A 27,814-nucleotide genomic window follows, 5' to 3' on the forward strand; every position below is an offset into this window, starting at 1 on the left:
ATTCTAACATGTGTTTATCTCAGGTATTATCTCACTGTGGTTTTGACTTGCTTTTACTGAAAAGACTATCCTGTCCTCATTGTATATTCTTGGCCCCTTTGTCATAAATTAATCAACAATATATGCATAGATATATTACTGGGTTCTCCAGTCTGTTCCACTGATCTATGTATCTGTATGTATGCCAATACCATACCGCTTTGATTACTATAGCTTTATAATATAATTTGAAATCAGGAAGTGTGATGCTTCTAGCTTTGTTCTTCTCTCTCAAGATTGCTTTGGCCAGGATCTTTCATATATTTTTCTTGGAACAGAAAAAAGAGCAGATCATACCAACAATTTTTTTTTCTTTCTTTTTTTTTGCGGTAACGCGGACCTCTCACCGCTGTGGCCTCTCCCGTTGCGGAACACAGGCTCTGGACGCGCAGTCCCAGCAGCCATGGCTCACGGGCCCAGCCGCTCCACGGCATGTGGGATCCTCCCAGACCGAGGCATGAACCTGCATCCCCTGCATTGGCAGGCGGACCCTCAACCACTGCGCCACCAGGGAAGCCCACCAACAATTTTTATATGTCTTAAAATATAATAAACAATATGAATCAAATTGGATTTCTTCTCTTAAATCCATTCTCAAGGGAAGGTACCAATAAATAGGGAAAGAGAACAAAATGATCGAAAAAAGGAGGTACCATAAACATAAATCATGATTTCAACTCTTATCGCTTCATATCTAATTAACACCTTCTAGATTTCAAAATGGTGACACAGATTTGTTTCAGAACTAAAATAATCAAACAATAACAAACTCCCAAAGCATACATGTTGGCCATTATGTCAGAATCTCCCATTTCAGTTTAAGATATTGCCCTGTTACTCTTTCTGCTTAATATTTATTTAAAGCTCACATGGCAATATAAATGAGTTTCCTAAGGCTCTTTACTCTCCAGAAACTCATCTACCATCAAGTCTTCTTTTGCCCTTGAATAGTGTCGTTTTTTTTTCCATTTAATCCAACACTGCATCAAAACTAGTCCTGTGGCCTTGTAAGATGATTATAAAATTGCTAACTACAATAGCAAGGGACAGAAATTCCTCACTAAAATGTATAGTTAAAAGAAAAAAAAAACTGGACCCGGGACACAGAAAAGAAAGGATAGCTAAATTAAAATTTTTAAATTGCTGTTGATTTCAGCTGCAAACACTGTTTTCTAGACCATACTTAAAAACACTTGACTGTCAGGTGGTGAACTGAGGAAATAGTCATTTTCATGAATGAAATATAAGGAAGATTGAGTGGACACAGCTGTAGACCATTTTTAGTTTAAACACCCCAAAATTAGCATTGGTATTTGTTTTCCTAAGGAAATCATAAGGACTTATTCTGAAGACCATGTATGACTTATGGGAGAAACAAAGACGTGTTAGGTAGAATGCCTCAGCACACCAGAAGCACTTCTACAGTAATGTAGGGCTTTCTCACCTTAAAAGTCGTGGTGCCATACAGCTTGGTGGTGTGGACGGTCTCTGGAAGCACATTAGTGATATTGGTGATGAATTCTTCCAAGTACTTACAGGATTTCTCCAAGTGTGTCGTATTGATAATAATCTGCACAAGCTAGAAAATAACAAGAACATGTAAGAATAATTTGACTATTCACCCTATGATGAGTGGCTCAATATGAATCTGATGGTATAAGAAAAACAAAAGGCATAATGGCAGAGGCCATCTGTATTCTATAAAAAGTTAATGTTAGAGCACAGGCTTAGGTATCACTTCCTCTGTGAAGACTTCCCTGGCTTCCCAAAGCATCTTATATTTCCCCCTAATATAGGAGCAACTGTCACTATTTTATACTTGTTTTCTTCGGTTCAAAATAAAGAGTAAATTAAGATCAAAAACTGATAGTGTTTAGCATAGTACCTGGCAATAAATAATTGCCAAATGCATGAAATAAATGAACTCCAATTAAAAGAACAAGAATGACTGAAATGCCAAGAAGATTCAACATTAGGCATGATGAACACAGGAATGTTGGAACAGGTTGCAGTATATTAACAAACTACATTAGTTTGTGAAAGAAAAAAACATGAGCACTGAAGTCAGAGAAACCAGGGAGCAACTACTTACAAAATTATTGATATTGAGAAAGTTACTTAACTTCTCTAAGCCTCTTTCTTTACCCATAAAATGTTAATAATAATTTCTAAATCACAGACTTATTATGAAAATTAAATATTCTGTAGTTAATACTATTTTCCTTTTCTTACAGAGTAGATCCTTAAACAAGACAGTACTGGTAAGATAAAAACTCATCCATAAATTACTTTGAGAGGAGGATAAGGAAGAATACTACTGTCTGTATAGAAGTAAAGTCTGTAAAGCACTGCACAATTCATTTTCTTAGATCATCCTCCCAGCAACCTGAAGAAGTAAGTTAAGTGGACATAATTATTACTTCCATTCTACTATAAGAGAAAAGAGAAAATAGGAACTGATTTACTCTAGATCATGTAACATTAAAACTGGGATTCAAATCCAAGTAATCAAGCTTCAAGTTATGGACCTCATTCAGATTCGATGGAGAAATTAAACCCTTTACATACAAGCAAAAGTTAAGAGAATTCAGCACCACCAAACCAGCTTTACAACAAATGCTAAAGGAACTTCTCTAGGAAGGATACAAAAGAGAAGGAAAAGACCTACAAAAATAAACCCCAAACAACTAAGAAAATGGTAATAGGAACACACATATCGATAATTACCTTAAATGTAACTGGATTAAATGCTGCATCCAAAAGATGTAGACTGGCTGAATGGATACAAAAACAAAACCTATACATATACTGTCTACAAGAGACCCACTTCAGACCTAGGGACACGTACAGACTGAAAGGGAAGGGATGGAAAAAGATATTCCATGCAAATGGAAATCAAAAAATGCTGGAGTAGCGATTTTCATATCAAACAAAATAGACTTTAAAATAAAGACTATTACAAGAGACAAAGAAGGACACTACAAAATGATCAAGGTATCAATACAAGAAGAAGATATAACAATTGTAAATATTAATGCACCCAGCATAGGAGCGCCTCAATACATAAGGCAAATGCTAATAGCCATAAAAGGGGAAATCAACAGTAACACATTAATAGCAGGGGGCTTTAACACCCCACTGTCACCAATGGACAGATCATCCAAAATGAAAATAAATAAGGAAACACAAGCTTTAAATAACATTAAACAAGTTGGACTTAATTGATACTTATATGACATTCCATCCAAAAACAACAGAAGAGACTTTTTTCTCAAGTGCTCAAGGAACATTCTCCAGGATAGATCATATCTTGGGTCACAAATCAAGCCTTGGTAAATTTAAGAAAATTGAAATCATATCAGGTATCTTTTGCGACCACAGCACTATGAGACTGGATATCAATTACAGGAAAAAATCTGTAAAGAATACAAACACATGGAGGCTAAACAATACACTCTTTAATAACTAAGAGATCACTGAAGAAATAAAAGAGGAAATCAAAAAAATACCTAGAAACAAATGACAATGAAAATATGATGACCCAAAATCTATGGGATGCAGCAAAAGCAGTTCTAAGAGGGAAGTTTATAGCAATACAATCTTACCACAAAAAACAAAAAACATCACAAATAAACAAGCTAACCTTACACCTCAAGCAATTAGAGAAAGAAGAACAAAAAACCCCCAAAAGTTAGCAGAAGGCAAGAAATCATAAAGGTCAGATCAGAAATAAAGTAAAAAGAAATGACGGAAACAATAGCAAAGATCAATAAAACTAAAAGCTGGTTCTTTGAGAAGATAAACAAAATTGATAAACCATTAGCCAGCCTCATCAAGAAAAAAAGGGAGAAGACTCAAATCAACAGAATTAGAAATGAAAAAGGAGAAGTAACAACTGACACTGCAGAAATACAAAGGATCATGAGAGATTACTGCAAGCAACTATAAGCTAAGAAAATGCACAATCTGGAAGAAATGGACAAATTCTTAGAAAAGCACAACATTCCAAGACTGAACCAGGAAGAAATAGAAAATATAAACAGACCAATCATAAGCACTGAACTTGAAACTGTGATGAAAAATCTTCCAACAAACAAAAGCCCAGGACCAGATGGCTTCACAGGCAAATTCTACCAAACATTTAGAGAAGAGCTAACACCTATCCTTCTCAAATTCTTCCAAAATAGAGCAGAGGGAGCAACACGCCAAAACTCATTCTACAAGGCCACCATCACCCTAATACCAAAACCAGACAAAGATGTCACAAAAAAAGAAAACTGCAGGCCAATATCAATGATGAACATACATGCAAAAATCCTCAACAACATACTAGCAAACAGAATCCAACAACACATTAAAAGGATCCTACACCATGATCAAGTGGGGTTTATCCCAGGAATGCAAGGATTCTTCAATATATGCAAATTAATCAATGTGATAAAACATATTAACAAATTGAAGGAGAAAAACCATATGATCATCTCAATAGATGCAGAAAAAGCTTTTGACAAAATTCAACACCCATTTATGATAAAAAACTCTCTAGAGAGTGGCATAGAGGGAACCTACCTCAACATAATAAAGACCATATGTGACAAACCCACAGCCAACATCGTTCTGAATGGTGAAAAGCTGAAAGCATTTCCTCTAAGCACAGGAACAAGACAAGGTGACCACTCTTATTCAACATAGTTTTGGAAGTTTTAGCCACAGCAATCAGAGAAGAAAAAGAACTAAAAGGAATCCAATTCAGAAAAGAAGTAAAATGTCACTGTTTGAAGATGACATGGTACTAAAAACAGAGAATCCTAAAGATGCAACCAGAAGACCACTAGAGCTAATCAATGAATTTGGTAGAGTAGCAGGATACAAAATTAATGGACAGAAACCTCCTGCTTTCCTATACACCAATGATGAAAAATCTGAAAGAGAAATTAAGGAAACACTGCCATTAACCACTGCAACAAAAAGAATAAAATACCTAGGAATAAACCTACATAAGGAGACAAAAGACCTGCATGCAGAAAACTATAAGACACTGATGAAAGAAATTAAAGATGATACAAACAGATGGAGAGATATGCCATGTTCTTGGATTGGAAGAATGAACATTGTGAAAATGACTCTACTGCCCAAAGCAACCAACAGATTCAAATCCCTATCAAACTACCAATGGCATTTTTCACAGAACTAGAACAAAAAATTTCACAATTTGTATGGAAGCAAAAAAGACCCCAAATAGCCAAAGCAATCTTGAGAAAGAAAAACGGAGCTGGAGGAATCAGGCTCCCTGAGTTCAGACTACACTACAAAGCTACAGTAATCAAGACAGTATGGTACTGGCACAAAAACAGAAATAAATATAGATCAATGGAACAGGATAGAAAGCCCAGAGATAACCCCACACACATATGGTCACCTTATATTTGATAAAGGAGGCAAGAATATACAATAGAGAAAATACAGCCTCTTCAGTAAGTGGTGCTGGGAAAACTAGACAGCTATGTGTAAAAAAATGAAATTAGAATACTTCCAAACACCATACACAAAAATAAACTCAAAATGGATTAAAGACCTAAATGTAAGGCCAGACACTATAAAACTCTTAGAGGAAAACATAAGAAGAACACTCTTTGACATATATCACAGTAAGATCTTTTTAGGCCCACCTCCTAGAGAAATGGATAGAAAACAAAAATAAACAAATGGGACCTAATGAAACTTAAAATCTTTTGCACAGCAAAGGAAACCATAAACAAGACGAAAAGACAACCCTCAGAATAGGAGAAAATATTTGCAAACAAAGCAACTGACAAAGGATTAATCTCCAAAATATACAAGCAGCTCATGCAGCTCAATATCAAAAAAACAAACAACCCAATCCAAAAATGGGCAGAAGACCTAAATAGACATTTTTCTGAAGAAGATATACAGATGGCCAACAAACACATGAAAGAATACTCAACATCACTAATCATTAGACAAATGCAAATCAAAACTGCAATGAGGTATCATCTCACACCAGTCAGAACAGCCATCATCAAAAAATCTACAAACAGTAAATGCTGGAGAGGGTGTGGAGAAAAGGGAACTCTCTTGCACTGTTGGTGGGAATGTAAATTGATACAGGCACTATGGAGAACAGTATGGAGGTTCCTTAAAAAACTAAAAGTAGAACTACCATTATGACCAAGCAATCCCACTCCTGGGCATATACCTGAGAAAACCATAATTCAAAAAGAGTCATGTACTACAATATTCACTGCAGCATTATTTACAATAGCCAGGACATGGAAGCAATTTAAGTGTCCATCGACAGATGAATGGATAAAGAAGATGTGGAGATATGTACAATGGAATATTACTTAGCCATAAAAAGAAACGAAATTGAGTTATTTGTAGTGAGGTGGATGGACCTGTCATTCAGAGTGAAGTAAGTCAGGAAGAGAAAAACAAATATCATATGCTAACACATATATATGGAATCTAAAATTTAAAAAAAAATGGTTCTGATGAACCTAGGGGCAGGACGGGAATAAAGTAGCAGATGTAGAGAATGGACTTGAGGACCCAGGGAGGGAGAAGGGTAAGCTGGGACGAAGTGAGAGAGTAGTATTTACATATATACACTACCAAATGTAAAATAGATAGCTTTTGGGAAGCAGCTATATAGCACAGGGAGATCAGCCGGGTGCTCTGTGACCACCTAGCAGGGTGGGATAGGGAGGTTGAGAGGGAGACACAAGAGGGAGGGGATATGGGGATATATGTGTACACATAGCTGATTCACTTTGTTTTACAGCAGAAACGAACACAACATTGTAAAGCAGTTATAATCCAATAAAGATGTTAAAAAAATAGTTTGAATTTAGAGACTGAGCTTTGGACACAAATTCCATCACCTATAAAATTACCCAAAACATCAGCTTTTTAACTTTAGAGATAAAAAAACACCCACCAAAATAAGCAATTCCTCACCTTCTTCCTTTCAACATGTTTCTCCTTCAGAGGAGGACAAAATTTTTAATATTTAAATTTAAAAATTTAAATTGTCTACATTAAATCACTCTTCTTCATGAGTGGGAAGGTGGCTAGTGGCAAGGTTGTCGTGATAGGGAAGTCAGAAAAGTAACAGAGTTAATTTGGGAACTGAAAATTTTCTATTTTAAAATGAGCATTACCTATAGGGAACACATTCTATCTATCAAAAGAAATCCTAATAATAAGGAGGAATCGTGTCATGTTATAGAAATAAAAAACAGTGGCAGTCAAAGAGAAAATTGTCGTGTTTTGCAGGATATTGGCAGTTAAAAAAAAAAAAATAAAGAGGCAGCTTCACTGGGTACAGTAGTAATTTCCCATGACTTTTTAAAGATCTGTCAACACAAAAGATCACCATGAATTACATCAATTGGCTGTCAGTCACTTTTGAAATGTTTCATTGCTGAGCATAGAATAGACTATTAAAACACTCTAGGATTACAGTAGATACCATGTCATTTTCAAAGGGAATATTGTCTGTTAATGAGGTCTAAGTGATCTCTACTCCTGAATGACAGCTAACCAAAATCCTTAAAACGGCATTTACAAATGTGAAGCCAGATGCTTTGGGGGTAATTTTGAACTTAAGGGTGAAATGAAGCAATTTCAAGTATCAACTTCCATCAGAGTTTGAGCTCCTTTGATATTTTTAGCCCCTACTTCCCCCTCTCTTACAAAAATATATCACTGTACCCATCCAAACTGTCCTTATTGTTTCAAGGACATGGAACTAACAATGTATTAAGATATTGGTTATATATATAAAGTGGAGTTCTGTGAAACCTGTCCTGACGAAAAGAAAACACTATAAAGCAAACAAACACCTCTCACAGCTAAATGATAGAAGTCACTTAGGCTAAAAACCATTAAGAAGCAGAAATTTTTTCTGTCTTTCCTTCCTAGTATCAGAGAGAATCTAATAAGGAAGGCACAGACTAGACTGTGGAAGTCATTTCTTTTCCAACCTTGCTCCGATTACTGCAGCAGAGCCTGAACCATGATCACAGAAGATATTCATATTTTTGACCAACTCCGGGGAAAAAAAAAGCTCCATCTTCTTCAATAGTTCAAAACTAAGCCCTAAATTCCACGAATTTAGGTGTCCATTCCCAATTATAAATTACTTCTGTGGTATACAAATCTACTTGTAATTAGGATCAATATTATCTTGTTTCCCAAATCAGAGAATTTAGTACATTGAAGCTCCAAATGGACTAATCCAAACCAAGAAAATGACTCCTCTCCACACCATCAATGCCTCTCAAATAGTGATTTGCAGGAAGATGAAGAACTAAATAACAGCCTTGGTTCTCATTCACAAAAATAAGCTATCCATAAGACTTCAAGGAATTTTATCTCCATTTCACCCCAGCAAGGGTATAAAAAGCTGTGTCAGCTACTCATTTTATAACCTCTCCAAGGCAAATACATAAACTGCTAAAATACTTGGAACTCCTGGTTTCAAATTCAAAGGTCTAGTACAGAGCTTATATTTGAAAAGACTTATGTATAAAATGTTTTAACATAATATTATCAATATCACTGTTGTTAACAACTGGGGATGAAAACAAATGGTATGTGGGAGGTAAATAACACAGGACAGAGCCATATGGTCATCAATCCAGACTATAATAAAAACAAAGGATGAATACAAATCATTGGTCATTTATTCAGGTCTTCTGGGGCATTATTATAATCATAAAAATGTAAGTATTCAATATGGTATCACTACCAGGACCTCTAAATTTCTTTAACTTTACCCTAAGAACCTACCTACCTACTTTCTTTTTTTTCTTTCTTCTCTCTTTCATTAATTAATAACTCCTATGTGCCATGGAACTGGGATAGAGCTGTCCACAGTTATACACAGGACAAAGTCCCTGGCTTCATGGATATTACAGTAAACACATACACATATAAACATATAGTATGATGGCAGGTGGTAATAAGCACTGGAAATAGAAGGGAGGATAAAGAGTTACCTGGGGATGTTAGATCTGAGCTATTTTGAGATAGGGTGGTCAAGGAGGGCTCCTTAAGGAAATAACATTTGAGTAGGGACTTAAGTGAAGGTATACTGCTATCATCTGTAATAAATAAATTCTTTTATATCTAATTTATATTTTAAGACTTTCTATCAATGCATTCTTCACAAAGAAACAGTATCCTTTGATTCATCATAAACCTTCCAAAGTTAACTAGTTCTCTGATATTCTGAGATTAATAAACTAGTGGTTTATTTCCTTTCTCTCCATGATATCATTTTTAAATTAGTTTAGTGAAAAAGCAAAGGTTTAGAAAAAAAGAAATCTTATTTTAAAACTTACTACAAATCTTTTTTTAAAATTATAGTTGATATACAATGTTGTATTAGTTTCAGGTGTACAGCAAAGTGATTAAGTTATACATACTTATATATATTTTTTCAGATTCTTTTCCCATATATTGATAGGTTATTACAGAGTATTGAGTAGAGTTCCCTGGGCTATACAGCAGGTCCTTGTTGATTATCTATTCTATATATAGTAGTGGTCCCATCTCCTCCCCCTCAACTTTCCCCTCTGGTAACCATAAGTTTCTAAGTCTGTGAGTCTGTTTCTATTTTGTAAGTAAGTTCATTTGTATCATTTTCTAGATTCCACATATAAGTGATATATGATGTTTGCCTTTGTCTGACTTCCTTCACTTAGTATGATAATCACTAGGTCCATCCTTGTTGCTGCAAATGGCATTATTTCATTCTTTTTATGGCTGAGTAATATTCCGTTGTATAAATATACCACATCTTCTTTATCCATTCACCTGTTGATGGATATCTAGTTTGCTTCCATGTCTGGGCTATTGTAAATAGTGCTGCTATAAACACTGGGGTGCACATATCTTTTCAAAGTATGGTTTTCTCTGGATGTATGTCCAGGAGTGGGATTGCAGGATCATATGGTAGCTCTATTTTTAGTTTTTTAAGGAACCTCCATACTGTTCTCCATAGTGCTGTAGCAATTTATATTCCCACCAATGGTGTAGGAGGGTTCCTTTTTCTCCACACTCTCTCCAGAATTGATTAACTGTAGACTTTTTGATCTTATTTTAAAAAGAAAATGTATTTCAAAATTTATCTCCAATCTCAGTTGCAAACTACTTACTGATTGAGTGGCCTTAAGCAAAGTTACTGTCTTTCATCACCTTAAAATTGAAATAATAACATCAATGTCATATCAAGGAAATAATAAATATATTATAAATAATTAAATATAAATACTAATATAAAGAATAAAGTATCGAGTGTAAAATATACCAAATTCATGGGAGCTATTATTGATATGGACTTACTACTTATTATAGATCCAGCTATAAGTGGCTTATATGGCTTAAGAAAATATACAACCATGCTGGCTAGTCTCACTTTAATTTATATCCACTAGCCAAAGTGGGCACTTAATGCTAGGAATTAACCACATCATCGGTCATGAAATAATTCTCTTTTCCATACACCCAGAGATACCGTCTCTTCTCCAGAGATACTTTAAACCCAACATTTATCTCCACTTTTAGCTGAAGACCTTTTTTTCACTGGGAAAACTGAGCATTTGGAGAGTGCCACCATAACATATACACAACCACCACCATCTGCATCCACATACTCTTGATTCTCATCTGTTACCAGAGGTGAACTTTACACTACCTAAAACCAATCTCTTTAATTGTGCATGAGATTCTAAACTCTCTCTCCTACTTAAGCACAGTACTCCAGAGATTTCCCACTTTCTCCTACATCATCAGCTTTTTGCCTTCTATTGCATCATTCTCATCATAAATAACATGCTTCTCCTATTAAACTTCTCCTATTAAAAAAAAAGCTTTTAATTAACCAACCTCGCCTGCCAGCTACGACCTCATTTCCTTACTTAACCTCTGTAACAAAATTCCCTGAAAGAGTTGTCTTATATACAGTCTCCAATTCCTCTCTCCCCATTCTTTAAAATTTTTAATATAAATAAATGCTTTATTTAAAATAGTTTTATATTTACAAAATAGTTGCAAACAGTTCCCAAACAAACCACACCCAGTTCCCCCTACTATTTACATCTTACATTACTATGGTATGCTTGCCATAACTAAGGAACCAACATCAGTACGTAACTACTAACTGAACAACACACTTTATTCAGGTGTCACTAGTTTTCCCCTGATGTTCTTAACTGTTTTCAGGAGCCCATCTAAGATATCACATTACATTTATTCATCCTATCTCCTTAGCTTCCTCTGGTCTGTGACAGTTTCTCACACTTTGCTTGTTTATGATGACCATGAAGTTTTGAGGAGTACTGGTTAGGTATTTTGTAGAATGTCCTTCAATTTGGGTTTGTTTAACGTTTTTCTCATGGTTAGACTAAGGTCATGGGTTTGCAAGGAAGACCACAGAGGTGAAATGCCTTCTCATCACATCATATCAAAGGTACATGCCATCAACACAACTTATCACTGATGAGGTTAACCTTGATCACCTGACTGAAATAGTGTTTGTCAGGTTTCTTCACTGTAAAGTAACTTTTTCCCTCCTTCCACACTCTGCTTTTGGTAAGTAAGTCACTAAGAACAACATACACACGAGGAGTGGGAAGCTAAGCTCCAACCCTGGTAGGGGTAATATCCATGTAAATTATTTGAAATTCTTCTGTGTAGGACTCATTCTCTTTTAAACCTACTCCATCAGGAGTTTCCTACCATCATTCTATTAAAAATGCTCTTATCAAGGTCACCATCTTACTCCAAGTTGCTAAGTCTAATGGTAATTCTTAATCTTCAGTTTACTTGATGTACCCCAATATGTAGCATAATTGTCTACTCCTTCCTTCTTGATATACTTTCTTCACTTGGCTTCCAGGACACCATACTCTCGTGTTTCTGTTTTTATTTTTTGTTGTTGTTGTTGCTGTTTCTTACTTCTCTAGTAGCTCCTTCCCAACTCCATTCCAGGTTCCTCTTTTCCCCTGACTTCTTAATATGATAGAGCCCAAGGGTTCAATTCTTTAAAAAAAAAAAATTATTTATTCATTTTTGGCTGCATTGGGTCTTAGTTGCAGCATGCAGGATCTTTCATTGCGGCACGCAGGCTTCTCTCTAGTTGTGGTGTGCGGGCTCCAGAGCACGTGGGCTCATTACTTGAGGTGTGCAGGCTCTCTAGTGTGGTATGCGGGCTCAGTTGCCCTGCAGCATGTGGGATCTTAGTTCCATGACCACAGGAATCAAACCCACGTCCCCTGCATTGGAAGGCAGATTCTTAACCACTGGACCACCAGGGAAGTCCCCCAAGGGTTCAATTCTTTACCCTTTTCTCCACCTTTATAAATTCCCTTAGCAATATTATCCAGTTAGGTGGTTATAAATATAATTTTTATGCTCCCAACTTTTTATCTCCCAGCTGAACTGCCTTCTCAAACTCTAAACCCATATATACAACTGTTAGCTCAGTATCTCAAACTGTGTGTCTAATAAACACTACAAATTGAATATGTCCAAAACCAAATTCCCAATCTTCCTCCACCCCAAATTTAGCTCTAATTGAAGTTTTTGCCATCATAGCACATGGTATATGCAGCCTTCTAGTTGATCAGATTAAAAAAATTGGGGGGTTATCTTCAATTCCTCACTTTCTTGCTTCCTTTACTTTTAACCATCAGGAAACTATGCTGGCTCTACAGTCCAAATAGGACCACTTGTCAACACCTCTATCACCCAAGTTTCCATCAAGTCTTGCTGGATTACTGTCATAGCTTCCTAACTGGTCTCCCTGCTTATACCCTACAGTTTATTCTCAATACCACTGTCGATGTGATCCTTTTTGAATATGTCAGATGATGCCACTAATCAAATGCTGCCATGGGGCCTCCCTGGTGGCGCAAGTGGTTGAGAGTCTGCCTGCCGATGCAGGGGATGCGGGTTCGTGACCCGGTCTGGGAGGATCCCATATGCCGCGGAGCGGCTGGGCCCGTGAGCCATGGCCGCTGAGCCTGCGCGTCCGGAGCCTGCGCGTCCGGAGCCTGTGCTCCGCGGCGGGGGAGGCCACAACGGTGAGAGGCCCGCATACCGCAAAAAAAAAAAAAAAAATGCTGCCATGGCTCCCATTTCATACAAAATAAAAGTCAAACTCTTTATAATGGCCTACCATGAACCCCTGGTACCTCTCTGATCTAATCTACTGTTTCTCTTCCCCTTACTCACTCCATTCCAGCTACCCCAGCTTCCTTATTATTCCCTAAACTTGCCAATAACTTAACTACCTTCAGACCTTTGCTCTAGTTCTAACTTCTGTCAAAAATGCTCTTTTCCCTTCAATAATAACTTACTGTCAAGATGTTGCTCTTTTTAATAAGACCAACCTTGAACCTCCATCAGACTCCTGATTTCCTTAACCCAGGTTTTCTCTTTCTCCATAGCATTCACGACCTTTTATCATACTAGATGATTTACTTATTTATTTTCTGTACCATTTATTATCTGTTTTCTGCCACTAGAGTATAAGCAAGAATCTCTTTTGTTGATGTTCTTGTTTACTTATTTATTCTTTTTTTTTTTTTTTTTGTGGTACGTGGGCCTCTCACCGTTGTGGCCTCTCCCGTTGCGGAGCACAGGCTCCGGATGCGCAGGCCCAGCGGCCATGGCCCACGGGCCCAGCCGCTCCACGGCACACGGGATCCTCCCGGACCAGGGCACGAACCCGCGTCCCCTGCATCAGCAGGCGGACTCCCAACCACCGCGCCACCAGGGAAGCCCACTTATTTATTCTTAACACTTAGATCAGTACCTGTCACATAGTAGGCACTCAATAAATATTGTAAAGTTAATTAACAGGACATCTTGTTCTAATCTTCTGACTTCTCTTACTTGAAAAACTCAATTTCTATACTAGCCCTAACAACCACTGTTTACCTGCCCAGACCTCTTTCTTAGTAACAGGCAATATGCACTGAGTATTTGCAATGAACCAGGCACTATTCTAAGCACTTTACATGTTCATTTAATCTTCACAACAATCCTATGAAATACATGCTACTATTGTCCCCATTTTACACATAAAGCCAAGCAATCTGCCCAAGAACACATTTATTAAGGGGAGAACGAGAACTGGAACCTGGGCAGTCTGCTTTAGAACATATACTCTTGACTGACCTTCTTCTCACAGACTTGGAAGAAGCAGCCCTAGAAAAACAGCTGTGTCTGCTGACTGAACTAGAGATCATCACTTAGGGTCTGAGAATACAAGGCATTCAAGTTACAGTAGGTGTAGAACTGAGAGGTAATGTAGAGTTGGCTTAACATGGGGAAGTAAAGAAGCCATGAGAAAAGCATGAAAGCCAGTATATAGAGAGAAAGAGATAAAAGAATAGAGCATATGGACAGAAAAAATAAGAGATAAGATACCATATAACCTCAAATCAAGACAGGCAGAAAGACATTAGCTTATACAAACTTTTAAATACTAAAATAATTGTTTATCTGGTAACCAGAAATAGGATTCTGTGAGTTTTGAGTGCTTATAATACTTTTATCATTTGAGCGGATATCTGCTCGCTGTTACAAAATCACCTCTAACTAGAACAATTTCCATGTTACTATGGACCTCCTGTAAAAATCTCTATTTTTGTTATGATAGAATAATTAAATCAATATGGAAAGTAGTACACTATAGTAAAAGTGAGTAAGTTTGGGGAAAAAAATAACCTGAACTTAGGTCTCATTTCTATAATTTTGCTAGCTTGGGCATTCTCCTTGAACTTTAATTACACCTTCTATAAAATGGGAATAATAACACATTCCCAGCCTGCTTCAAATGTTACTGTAATAAGTAAGGTGATTATCTGTGAATGGACACTGAAGAATATAAATTGTTCCACAAACGCTGCCTATTACTGATGATATTTCCAGATGTGAAATCACTTTAGTTACCTATAAAGAAGGATATAATGTCCTCCCTTTCATAAAAGGTGAATAATATAGTTAGTCAAAGATTTACTTGTTGGTGATGAAAAAAATCACTGGTTTTGTATGTGTCTATACAGGTACACACCACCATCATAGCCAAAATAAATAAACACGTGTGGATGTTCCTTCATTCATATGTAAAGATTTTGATAACAAAAGTATCTTTGCCGAAAAAGATCTAATGACTTAGGAATAACATTTAGCACTCACTGAACTTATGTCAAGAACTATGATACAGTACTTCTTGATAAGCTCCTACTGCTTCTTCCTATTGTTACTTGATCTGTACAGTGCCTTTGAAATGGACAATGGAGTCAGGAAAACTGAAGAACTGAGGAGTTAGGTCTTCTTTTAAGATGCTACAGTAAATCAATGGCATAGTCACAACTAAATTCCAGAGACTTCTGTGTCCAAAGCTGTTTCTATCACACCATGTTCCTGCTATGCTACTTGTTTAAAACAGATTTATTTTTGTACACCTGAAACTAACACAATATTATAAATCAATTATATTTCAATAAAAATAAATTAATTAAATAAAATGGCTTTTAAGAGATTGATAAATCAAATGGCCTAAGAAGAACTATATCAAGAGTTTTAATGTAGAGGTAGTTCACAAAATAAATTTTCTGTCCTACTAGGGATTCAGAAAAGGAGAACAGAATAATCTACAAAAGCATAAGGACCTCCAAATTTTCAATTCAACTTTGCTTTTCTGTAGCATTCCTGATTACAAAAGAAGTTAGCCTATTCTCAGACACATAATGGCAATGCCTAATATTTCCATACCAGGCAAGAGAAACGAAGCTCTGCAAAATGAGGGGATTGTCCAAATAATGTCGAATGTAACTTTAAATTGTAAAAAAAAAGTTGGTTATAAGTAGAATTCAATCACTGCCAATGTCTCACATTATAATACAGTATTTATAAATTATAATAACAGTGTTTTTAAATCTTAACACAGGGAAAGAAACAATCATTCCAAAATCAGAAATAGATGTTCACCTGGCTTCCAGCTGTACTTATCTATGGGTCAGTATCGTTAACCACTTACTGACGTTCATCCTTGATAATGTATATCTGAAAATGTCAATTTTTCCTAGACCAACTGACTTTGAAACTATACCACCTCTAAAAACAGATGACCAACAGCCCTTCCCTTCACCTGTGAAGAAAATTCCTCCAAGTTCTCTCACACTTGGCACTCTAACTTCCATAAAATGGGAGGTTGAGGCTCCCATACAAACCTGGGTTTCTAAGAGAAGGGAAATGTCGCATCTTTCTAAATTTTAGGACTTAGGCCAATGTGTCAAATCTTCAGTTTGCCAAGATACTGTTCTCAACCTATGTACAATAACCCTCCACCCTTTGTGAGATTGTGTAAGCTTCCACAGAAATGTAATGACTGCCTTTCTCTCACATTTCCTCAATCCCAAATCCCCAGACTTACATGCTAATAAAGAGTAATTTACCACTCATACATGTGATGTATCTCAAAAACAAAATCTAACACTAACCAGTGACTATGAATGCCAATATCCCTGGCATCAATGACTTATGTAGGCAAAATGTGATTTCATGCTGTATGTTGTATTTGAACTGCCATTATTTTAAATAGGACACTGATGTTGACTCTATTCTCCAACTAACAATTTTTTTATATAATCAATGGCAAATAATACAAATTTAACCCAACAACCTCAGAAAGGAAAACCAGTTAAACTAGAGAAGACAATGAGAGAGAGAAAAAAAGTGACTTTTCCAGAAAATAATGGATTTCTCCAAGGCACTGAATGAAAAACACAAGGAATTTATTTTGCACTTTCACTGTGAGTCCATCAGAAAGAACATGATAGAGCACATAGAAAATTATAATTAATTCACACACAAGTCCCAGAGCTCTGTTCACAAATTGCCTTGGCTGCCTCCAATAAAAGCAGCTTTACCTCAGTAAGTCCAATATTCTTCCTTTTAATGACATTCTGCAGAGAGCTGCTCAGAGTCCTAGTTAGCAACAGGTTTGTAGATTTACGAATCATGTCATCAACTTCAGTTGAACTGAAAAGGAAATGTCAAGAGTCAATCATACCAGGTAGGAAAATTATTTTGCAAACAAACAAGGTGCCAGTGGTACTCATAGTAATAATAAAAATAATGGCAACAAGAAATAACATTTATTGTATATCAGAAATTAGATTCCAAGTATTTTAATGTATCAAAATTCATTTAATCTTCATAATAACCATATGAATTAGTTTAGTATTATCTCTACAGTATTATCTCTACTTTACAGAATTAGCTTTAGTATTATCTCTACTTTACAGATGAGGAAATGAAGGTAAAGAGAAGTTAAGTAACTTGCTGAAGGTCACACAGTGAGTAGATAGCAAAAAAAGGATTTTAATACAGGCAGTGTAGCTCTAAAGGCTACAGCATTTAAACACTATGCTATACTGCATCTCCGGACAGAGTTCTCTAACATGATTCTGCATTCTGAAACCATTATCTCTCCCATACATTCAAGTTCCTTCACAGTTAATATTTATAATTTTTCAACCTGATCTCTTTATAGACTTTCTGCACAATTAGCTGTAAAGGTCCCTAAAAAAAAAAAAAGATATCTCTGCTCCTATGTCATTATCTTTCATATAATGTGTATTTAGCTCTCATTCCAAAATGAATGTTACTGTTTTTGGACTTTTAAAAAATTGATTTACAAGATTTTATAACTTTCAAGTGTACAACATAATGAATCAAAAATTTTAAAGATTATACTCCATTTAAAGTTATAAAATATGGGCTATATTCCCTGTACTATATAATATATACTTGTAACTTATTTGTTTTATGCATAGTAGTTTGTACTTCTTAATCCTCTACCTCTATCTTGCCCCTCCTCTCTCCCCTCTCCTCACTGGTAACCACTGATTTTGAAAATAAACCAGTAGTTTAATTCTGCATAAATGCTTTATAACCCTTACTGTTACAAAAATGATCGATAATGACATTTCTATTCAGTAAAGGAAAATAAACATAATAAAATGATTCCAAAACTATCTTTATATGCAAAGTTTAAAAAAGAAAACAACAATCTTGCAACCAACAAATGAAATTCTAGACCTATACATCCTTCATAAGCCCCTGAAAGCATCACCCAAGATGGCTTTCTATAAAAGATACCCTTTTGAGACAAATATTTCTTCAATAATATAGTATGTAATGACACTTCTTTATCAAGAAATAAATGTAAATAAAGATTTGTGAGCAGTTCTTTTTCAATAATTTATTGCTTATGAACAATGGTCAGAAATTTTATCTCATTGATTTCTCTTTCTACAGAATAAAATCAGAGGCTTAGTATAGTTCAATTAAAAATCTTAAAATACTAAATATACAGGCTAGCTACATTGTCATGTTATGTGGAAGACAAAAATATTAGAAATAAATAAGACTACAGAATGCAAGGAATTCAGTTAGGAAATTCAGTTAGAAAAAAAGATACCTCAAAGTATTTTTACAGGGTCCATGTAAGGATATATTTAATTGAACAATAACCTCTGGCCTATTGCTACCCTTTCAAAAACTATTACTGAATTTAAAGCTTCATTCCAAAAATATACAAGTTGCTGGGCATTGTGTTGATGGAATATTGAAATTACAGTGGTGAAGAAATAGTCATGTTCCTACATTCATATGTTAAACTCATAATTATATCATATCAATTGTAATATGAGTTATGAATAAGTACAGGTTTCTATAAAAGTGATTAACACAGGTGTCCAAAATAATCTGGTGCCCCTGATATTAATCACTCTCCTGGCATCTCTACTTATTACTTATTTCTATTATGCTTTACAAAGATCTAGTAGAAGTTCCATTCTTGGGTATGATGTAGAAGATCGAGAAAAACTGTCACTACCTTCAAAAGCACAAGAAAGCTAGATCTAAGCTAAAAGCTGTATATTCCTTTAATGTTAATGAAGTATAATGAACACAAAAAGTATATAACTGAATTAAATTGCATACTGGGATAAAGCTCTTGCAAGATAAGCAAAGAGTAGCAGCTACTTTCATATCTAAGGCCAACTGCCTAATCTGGGTACACAGAGATGAGGGGGTGAAATACTCATAGGCTGAGAGACTTTGGTGGGACAAAAAAAAATCATCCAACCCCTTAACAGTGTGGGCTGCTATTACAGATTGGAATCTTGGAAGAGCCCCCACCCCAAACAAAAATAAATATACTGACCCAACAACTCTCCCCTATAAGAATTCTGTTCCATAAGAAATGGTGGGGGTAGTGCTAGAAATCAGAAAGAAGTCTTGCAAATTTTGAAAAGGATTTAGATTCCAAGGCTGTACTTGAATTCAATCCAAAGGAGAGTAAAAACTAACTAAAGCTGAAACCCAGCCCAACTCATATCCTGTTAAAATAAAAGATAAGCCCCTGGATAAAAGCTTTGGAATTTCAGAGCCTTAAAGACAAAAAGACTTCTACCATAGCATTTGTAGAATTGAAATCAGAAGTAATTTGAAACTAATAAAAACTGAGAACTGTGAACTCACATTTCAGTTCACTCAAGTAATGATGAAATCTGAATGATACATCAAGTAGCTAGGAATTGCAGAGGAGGAAGAAATGAGAAAAGAGACATATTTAAGGATAAATTGGCAACATCATCTCCAAACCTAATAAAAGATCTCAACCCACAGATCTCAGAAGTTTAGCAAAACCCCAACACAATTAATGCAAATAAAATCTCACACAGGAAAATCACAGTCAAATTGTAAAATGCAAAGACAAAGAGAAAACCTTAAAGGCAACCAGAGAAGAAAGGCAATACAGTTAGAGGAACAACAATAAGAATAATGGCTTATTTCTCTTCAGAAACAATGAAAGAAAACAGAGGAATAAAATCTTTAAAGTGTGGGGAAAGGGAGGACTGTCAGCCTAGAATTCTACATCTTAAAAAATATATTTTTGAAAACAGATGAAAAAAATATTTTTAGACAAACAAAAGCTAAGAAAATCTAAAACCAGCAGATATACACTATAAGAATAGCTAGAAGAAATTCTTCACACTGAAGGAAAATGATACCAAAGGGTAACACAGATCTGTAAGAAAGAAGGAGAAGGCCTGGAAATAGCAAACATGTGGATAAATATAATGAACTACTTTTCTTTCTTGAATTTTAAAATACTATCAAATGTTCAAACACAAACAATAACATATTTTAGTGTTTAAAAACAAGTGTATAAGTAAGTATATGCCAACAATATCAGAAAAGGAAGTGAAAAGATAAATTACACTATACTGCTGTAAGATCCTTAAATTACATGTAACTGTGATAACTTAAGGATACACACTGTAATTCCCAGAGCAAACACACAAACAGATAATAAATAAAACTAAAAGTTATATTTCAGTAAGCCAATACGGAAACTAAATCATAATACTAAGAAAACTTAATCGAGAAGCAGGAAAGAAAAAAGGAATAAAAAGAGCAAAAAAAAAAAAATGAATGGAACAAATAGAAAAACAACAGCAAGATGAAAGGCTTAAATCCAAACAAATCACTAAATAGATTAATGTAATGGAATAAACATTCCAATTAGGCAGAATGAATAAAAAACCAATATCAAACTACTTGTTGATTCAAAATGACAAACATTTAAATACAAGGAACATGTCTAGATCTTACTGTCAAGATGTCACTCAGCACTAAAAAGAACTGAGCTCCTTGAAAAAATGAATAATATCATGGTTAAGTTAGGAAATGTCCCCAAAGTGATAAGAACACATCAACAAGGCACAGGAGCCCACTTGAAGTGGCTCACACTAGCTACATCTGGGACAATTTGAGTATCAAAATGAATAAGGTCATTAAAGGAATAACCCAACTGAATGAAGTAAGAATCCATGAGTCTGATATGATAATAGGAAATGATAGGTAGGTAGGTAGGTAGCTAGCTAGCTATATAGATAGATAATGGGGAAGGACTCCTTAATATGGAATGCCAAGTAATACATATAAAAGGAATTAAAAAATCATAAATTAGTTAAAATCATATATTAATGATTATCAGAGAAAATAACTGATTTCAGGCAAGAAACACTAATGAATACTATAAGAGGGAAAGAAGTGAAGGACATCTGGTAACTAACAAAATAAATATATGGTCTCAATGTATTTCAACACAAACATTACTTATTACAAAAGGAAAAATTATAATTATATGGAGAAAACAGACAACATCTTAAATAGTTAATCAAAATTAACATAAACCATAAGGGATTAAAATACTACACACACACACACACACACACACACACACACACATACAGACAAAGAGAGAGAGCGGAAGTAATAAAGCAAACATGGCAAAAAGTCAAAAATTGGAGAATTTCAGTTCATCACAACATTTCTGAAATTCTTCCTTAATGTTGAAATTATTTGAAAATAACATGATGAAAAAAGAAGAAAAGGTTAAGTAATAGAACAGACAAACATATACCATAAGAGAAAGTAATGGTTATATTAATATTAGGCAAAGAAGACAATGACTATTTTAATTTTTAACACAGATAAAGAGGGACATTTCACAAAATTAGAAGGATGAATACAATAAGAAGATAAAACAGTCAAACTGTGTATGAACTTAAAAAGATATATTCAAAATAAATGAAACAAACTTGAGAGATCACACACAAAAAAAATAGACAAATCTACAATCACAGCTGGATAGTTTAACACTCCTCAGTAATTGACAGAAAAAGTAGACCTAAAAAGGGAAGGATACAGAAAATTTGTACAATACTATTAACAAACTTAATCTCTCATTTAGAGAATACAACACTCAACAACTACAGAATACACATTCTATTCAAGTGTACATGGAACACTGTTGTAATTGGATTTAAATTTACCATCTTGCTAGTTGATTTTTGTTTGTTCCACCTGTTCTATATCCCATTTAACTCATTTGGTGACTGTTTTTAGATTGAGTGTTCTTTTTATGATTCCTTTTTATCCTCATTATTGGCTTATTACTTTCACCTGTTTCATGTTTTTTGGACCATTTTTTCAGTGGTTGCTATATGTTATACTATATATAGAGAGAGAATATAACAGAATATATTTTCACATAATATACCACTTTATGTATAATGTAAAAACCTTAAACAGTAAATCAAATTCCTCTCACATATCATTTGACTGACCTATTATTATCATACATTTACTTTTACATTTACTTTTCCTTTACTAGACACTGTTACCATTTTTCCTTTACACAAGCAATTTTCTTTAAGAGCAATTAAAAATAGAGGCATGACATTAGAAATGGCAGAACAGGAAGTCCTGCACATATATCCCTTCTCAGCAACAATAACTTGGCAGCCAAGCAGAGACAAAAGTACTCTTGTGGAACTTTGGATTCAAGAAAGAAGACTGTAAAATCCGGCAGAGCCCAAGACCAAGGAGGGTTGCTTTCAGAAGGCAAGCCGAAACTCACTCAGGTAGCATACTTGCTAACCATAGTCCTAGCTACAGACACAGGAACCGACTCTGGCCCCTGACTGCCTATGGACACAGCCTGTTTGGCCTTTCCATCATCACCATTTGCCAAAGGATGTGGTGACAGTCATGCCAACCTGTGCCTTGGGTAATAGGCCCACCAAACTCAGTTCTACCTGTAAACACTGAATTGTTCCATGACCCAACTCCAGACCCTATTAGCTGTCAACCCTGCCTGCCTATGGCTGGGCAGAGACATGCCTCTCCATGAACCTAGGCAAGTTCTCCAACCTCAGTCTGATTGCAAATACTAAAAAAATCCCTGTAACTTGACCGCATGTTCACATAGCCACAGACCAGGAGTACTCCAGTCCACTCAGGGACGTGTCGGGCCACATACCCTTCCATGCACCTGGAGGTAGGGCCGCCAACCTCAAATCTGACCATAGATGTTGAAGTGCCCCCATGACCTCGCTCCAGCCCCTTGTAGCCATGGATGGGAGGCAGTCCTGCCTGCCCAGGGATCCAGCAGGAGACACGCCCATATGTGCCCCTAGAGATAGGCCCACTGACCTCAGTCTCACTGTGTATCTTGAAGTGTCTCTGGAATCTGGCACCAGCCACTCCCAACTATGGCCCAAGAGAAACCCTATTTGCCCAGAAATGCACCAGAAGGAATCCCCATAAGCACCCCCAGATGAATCCCTCAATGCAACTGCAAAGCTGCAATCTATCAGTCATTCTAATTGTGAAACCTGATGTGGTCCCGTGTTTTGACTCCAGACCCTTTCAGGCATGGTATAGGAATAGTCCTGCAACCCAGGGACCTAGGGGGAGACACATAACTCCATGCCCCCAAAGACAAGCACAAAGGCAGAGCCATCAACACAAAGCTACATGGATCACAAAGACTTGACAAACCACCTGACACCACCAAACAAAACAAATAATGTTCTAGTAATGAATACCAAAGAAACTGAGACACACAAACTGTCTAACAAAGAATTTGAAATATCATCTTAAGCTCAATAATATGCAAGAAAACACAGAAAGACAAGAAAATTAAATCTGGAACACTATGCACAAACAAAAAGAGAAGGTTAATAAAGATATAGAAACCATAAAAAAGAACCAAACTGAAATCCTGGAGCTGAAGTATACAATGATAGAACTGAAAAATTCAACAGAGAGCTTCAAGAGAAGACTAAGTCATACAGAAGAAAGAATCAGGGAATTAGAAGACAGGCCGTTTGATATCAGAAAGAGGAGCAAAGAGAAAACATAAATAAAGAAAGTATAGGGACGTATTGATTACCATTAAAAAACCAAATATACACATTATTGGAATCCCAGAAAAAGAAGAAAGAAAAAGAGAAAGATTACTTAACAAAATTATAGCTGGGGGAGACCTTCAAGATGGCAGGGGAGTAAGATGTGGAGATCACCTTCCTCCCCACAAATACATCAGAAATACATCTACATGTGGAATAACTCCTACAGAACACCTACTGAATGACTGCAGAAGACCTCAGACAGCCCAAGAGGCAAGAAACTCCCCACGTACCTGGGTAGGGCAAAAGAAGAAAGAAAAAACAGACAAAAGAAAAGAGACGGGACCTGCACCTGTGGGAGGGAGCTGTGAAGGAGGAAAAGTTTCCACCCACTAGGAAGTCCCTTCACTGGTGGAGACGGGGGCTGGCAGGGGGGAAGCTTCAGAGACACGGAGGAAAGCACAGCAACAGGGGTGCAGAGGGCAAAGTGGAAAGATTCCCGCACAGAGTACCGATGCCGACCAGCACTCACCAGCCAGAGAGGCTTCTCTGTTCACCTGCCAGGATGGGTGTGGGCTGGGAGCTGAGGCTCCAGCTTTGTAGGTCAGATCCCAAGGAGAGGACTAGGATTGGCTGTGTGAACACAGCCTGAAGGGGGCTAGTGCGCCACAGCTAGCCTGGAGGGAGTCCAGGAAAAAGTCTGGACCTGCCTAAGAGCCAACAGACCATTGTTTCGAGGTGCATGAGGAGAGGCGAGTCAGAGCACCACCTAAATGAGCTCCAGAGATGGGAGCGAGCCGTGCAGACACCAGAGATGGGCATAAAATGCTAAGGATGCTACAGCCACCAAGAAGCCTGTGTGCAAGCACAGGTCACTATCAACACCTCCCTTCCCAGGACCCTGTGCAGCCCTCCACTGCCAGGGTCCCATGATCCAGGTACAACTTTCCTGGGAGAACCCACGGCGTGCCTCAGGGTGTTGCAACGTCATGCTGGCCTCTGCCGCCGCAGGCTCGCCCTGCATTCTGTACCCCTCCTATCCCGCGGCCTGAGTGAACCAGAGGCACCTAATCAGCTGCTCCTTTAACCCCATCCTGTCTGGGGGAGGAACAGAAACTGTCAGGTGACCGACACGCAGAGGCAGGGCCAAATCTAAAGCTGAACCTCAGGAGCTGTAAGAGCAAAGAAGAGAAAGGGAAAATTCTCCCAGCAGCCTCAGGAGCAGCGGATTAAATCTCCTCAATCAACCTGATGTAACCTGCCTCTGTGGAATACCTGAAGAGACAACGTATCATCCCAAAACTGAGGCAGTGGACTTTGGGAGCACCTGTAGACTTGGGGTTTGCTTTCGCATCTAATTTGTTTCTAGTTTTATGTTTACCTTAGTTTAGTATTTAGAGTTTATTTTCATTTGTATATTTGCTTATAGATTTGGTTGCTCGCTTCTTTTATATATATATATATATGTGTGTGTGTGTGTATATATATATATATATATATATATATATATATATGTATATACATTTTCTTCCTTTTTCTCTTTTTGTGTGTATGGCTATGCTTCTTTGTGTGATTTTCTCTGTACAGTTTTGCTTTTACCATTTGTCCTACGGTTCTGCCTGTCTTTTTTCCTTTTTTTTTTCAGTATAGATTTTAGTGCTTGTTACCATTGGTGGATTTGTTTTTTGGTTTTGTTGCTCTCTTATTTCTTCATTTCCGTTCTTTACTAATTTTTAATTTTTTTTACTATTAATAATTACTTTCTATTTTAATTACTTTATTTTTATTTTTTCTTTCTTTCTTGATTTCTTTTTTCCTCTCTTTTCTTCTGAGCCATGTGCCTGACAGGGTCTTGGTGCTCCGGCTGGGTGTCAGGCCTGAGCCTCTGAGGTGCGAGAGCTGAGTTCAGGACATTGGTCCACCAGAGACCTCCCAGCTCCATGTAACATCAAATGGTGAAAGATCTCCCAGAGATCTCCATCTCAATGTGAAGACACAGCTACACTCAACGACCAGCAAGCTAAAGTGCTGGACACCCTATACCAAACAACTAGGGAGACAGGAACACAATGCCACCCATTAGTATAGAGGCTGCCTAAAATCACAGTAAGGTCACAGACACACTAAAACACACCACTGGACATGGTCCTGCCCACCAGAAACACAAGATCCAGCCCCATCCACCGGAACACAGGCACTAGTCCCCTCCAACAGGAAGCCTACACAACCCACTGAACCAACCTTAGCCACTGGGGGAAGACACCAAAAACAAGGGGAAGTACGAACCTGCAGCCTGTGAAAAGGAGACCCCAAACACAGTAAGTAAAGCAAAATGAGAAGACAGAGAAACACACAGCAGATGAAGGAGCAAGGTAAAAAACCACCAGACCGAACAAATGAAGAGGAAATAGGCAGTCTACCTGAAAAAGAACTGAGAGTAATAATAATAAAGATGATCCAAAATCTTGGAAACAGAATGGAGAAAATACAAGAAACGTTTAACAAGGCACTAGAATAACTAAAGAGCAAACAAACAATGATGAACACAATAAATTGAAATTAAAAATTCTCTAGAAGGAATCAATAGCAGAATAACTGAGGTAGAAGAATGGATAAGAGACCTGGAAGATAAAATACTGGAAATAACTACTGCAGAGCAGAATAAAGAAAAAACAATGAAATGCATTGAGGACAGTCTTAGAGACCTCTGGGACAACATTAAATGCACCAACATTCGAAGAAGAAGGGAAAAAGAAAGGAACTGAGAAAAAATTTGAAGAGATTATAGTTGAAAACTTCCCTAATATGGGAAAGGAAATAGTCAATCAAGTCCAGGAAGCGCAGGAGTCCCATACAGGATAACTCCAAGAAGAAACATGCCAAGACATATATTAATCAAACTATCAAAAATTAAATGCAAAGAAAAAATATTAAAAGCAGCAAAGAAAACACAACAAATAACATACAGGGAATCCCCATAAGGTTAACAGCTGACCTTTCAGCAGAAACTCTGCAAGCCAGAAGGGAGTGGCAGTACATATTTAAAGTGATGAAAGGGAAAAACCTACAAACAAGATTACTCTACCCAGCATGGATCTCATTCAGATTCAACGGAGAAATTAAACCTTTACAGACAAACAAAAGTTACGAAATTCAGCACCACCAAACCAGCTTTACAAGAAAGGCAACAGGAACTCCTCTAGGCAGGAAACACAAAAGAAGGAGAAGACCTACAATAACAAACCCAAAAGAATTAAGAATATGGTAATAGGAACATACATATCAATAATTACCTTAAATGCAGATGGGTTAAATGCTCCAACGAAAAGACACAAACTGGCTGAATAGATACAAAGACAAGACCTGTATATATGCTGTATACAAGAGACCCACCTCAGACCTAGGGACACATACAGACTGAAAGTGAGGGGACGGAAAAAGATATCCTATGCAAATGGAAATCAAATGAAAGCTGGAGTAGCAATTCCCATATCAGACAAAATAGACTTTAAATAAAGACTATTACAAGAGACGAGAAGGAAAGAAGGAAACTACATAATGATCAAGGTATCAATCCAAGAATAAGATATAACAATTGTAAATATTTATGCACCCAACATAAGAGCATCTCAGTACATAAGGCAAATGCTAAGAGCCAAAAACCGGGAAATTGACAGTAACAAAATCATAGTAGGGGACTTTAACACCACACTTTCACCAATGGACAGATCATCCAAAATGAAAATAAGTAAGGAAACACAAGATTTAAATGACACATTAAACAAGGTGGACTTAATTGATATTTATAGGACATTCCATCAAAAAACAACAGAATACACTTTCTTCTCAAGTGCTCATGGAACATTCCCCAGGATAGATCATATCTTGGGTCACAAATCAAGCCTTGGTAAAGTTAAGAAAATTGAAATTGTATCAAGTACATTTTCCAACCACAATGCTAT

The 27,814-nt window shown here is 36.6% G+C and overlaps 1 protein-coding gene across 2 annotated transcripts in view; it reads right to left on the bottom strand.

The window, feature by feature from the left end:
• EXOC6B (exocyst complex component 6B) overlaps positions 1-27,814 on the bottom strand; it is a 730,763-nt gene that overhangs the window by 311,345 nt on the left and 391,604 nt on the right. For both annotated transcript variants that reach the window (XM_060118019.1, XM_060118020.1), the window contains exons 16-17: positions 17,010-17,121; positions 1,484-1,618 (exon numbers count right to left, since the gene is read on the bottom strand). In XM_060118019.1, the coding sequence (XP_059974002.1) occupies positions 1,484-1,618; positions 17,010-17,121 (247 nt within the window). The remainder of the gene's footprint in view (positions 1-1,483; positions 1,619-17,009; positions 17,122-27,814) is intronic.

This window comes from Mesoplodon densirostris, chromosome 14, assembly GCF_025265405.1.
Source record: "Mesoplodon densirostris isolate mMesDen1 chromosome 14, mMesDen1 primary haplotype, whole genome shotgun sequence".
Lineage (NCBI taxonomy): Eukaryota > Metazoa > Chordata > Mammalia > Artiodactyla > Ziphiidae > Mesoplodon > Mesoplodon densirostris.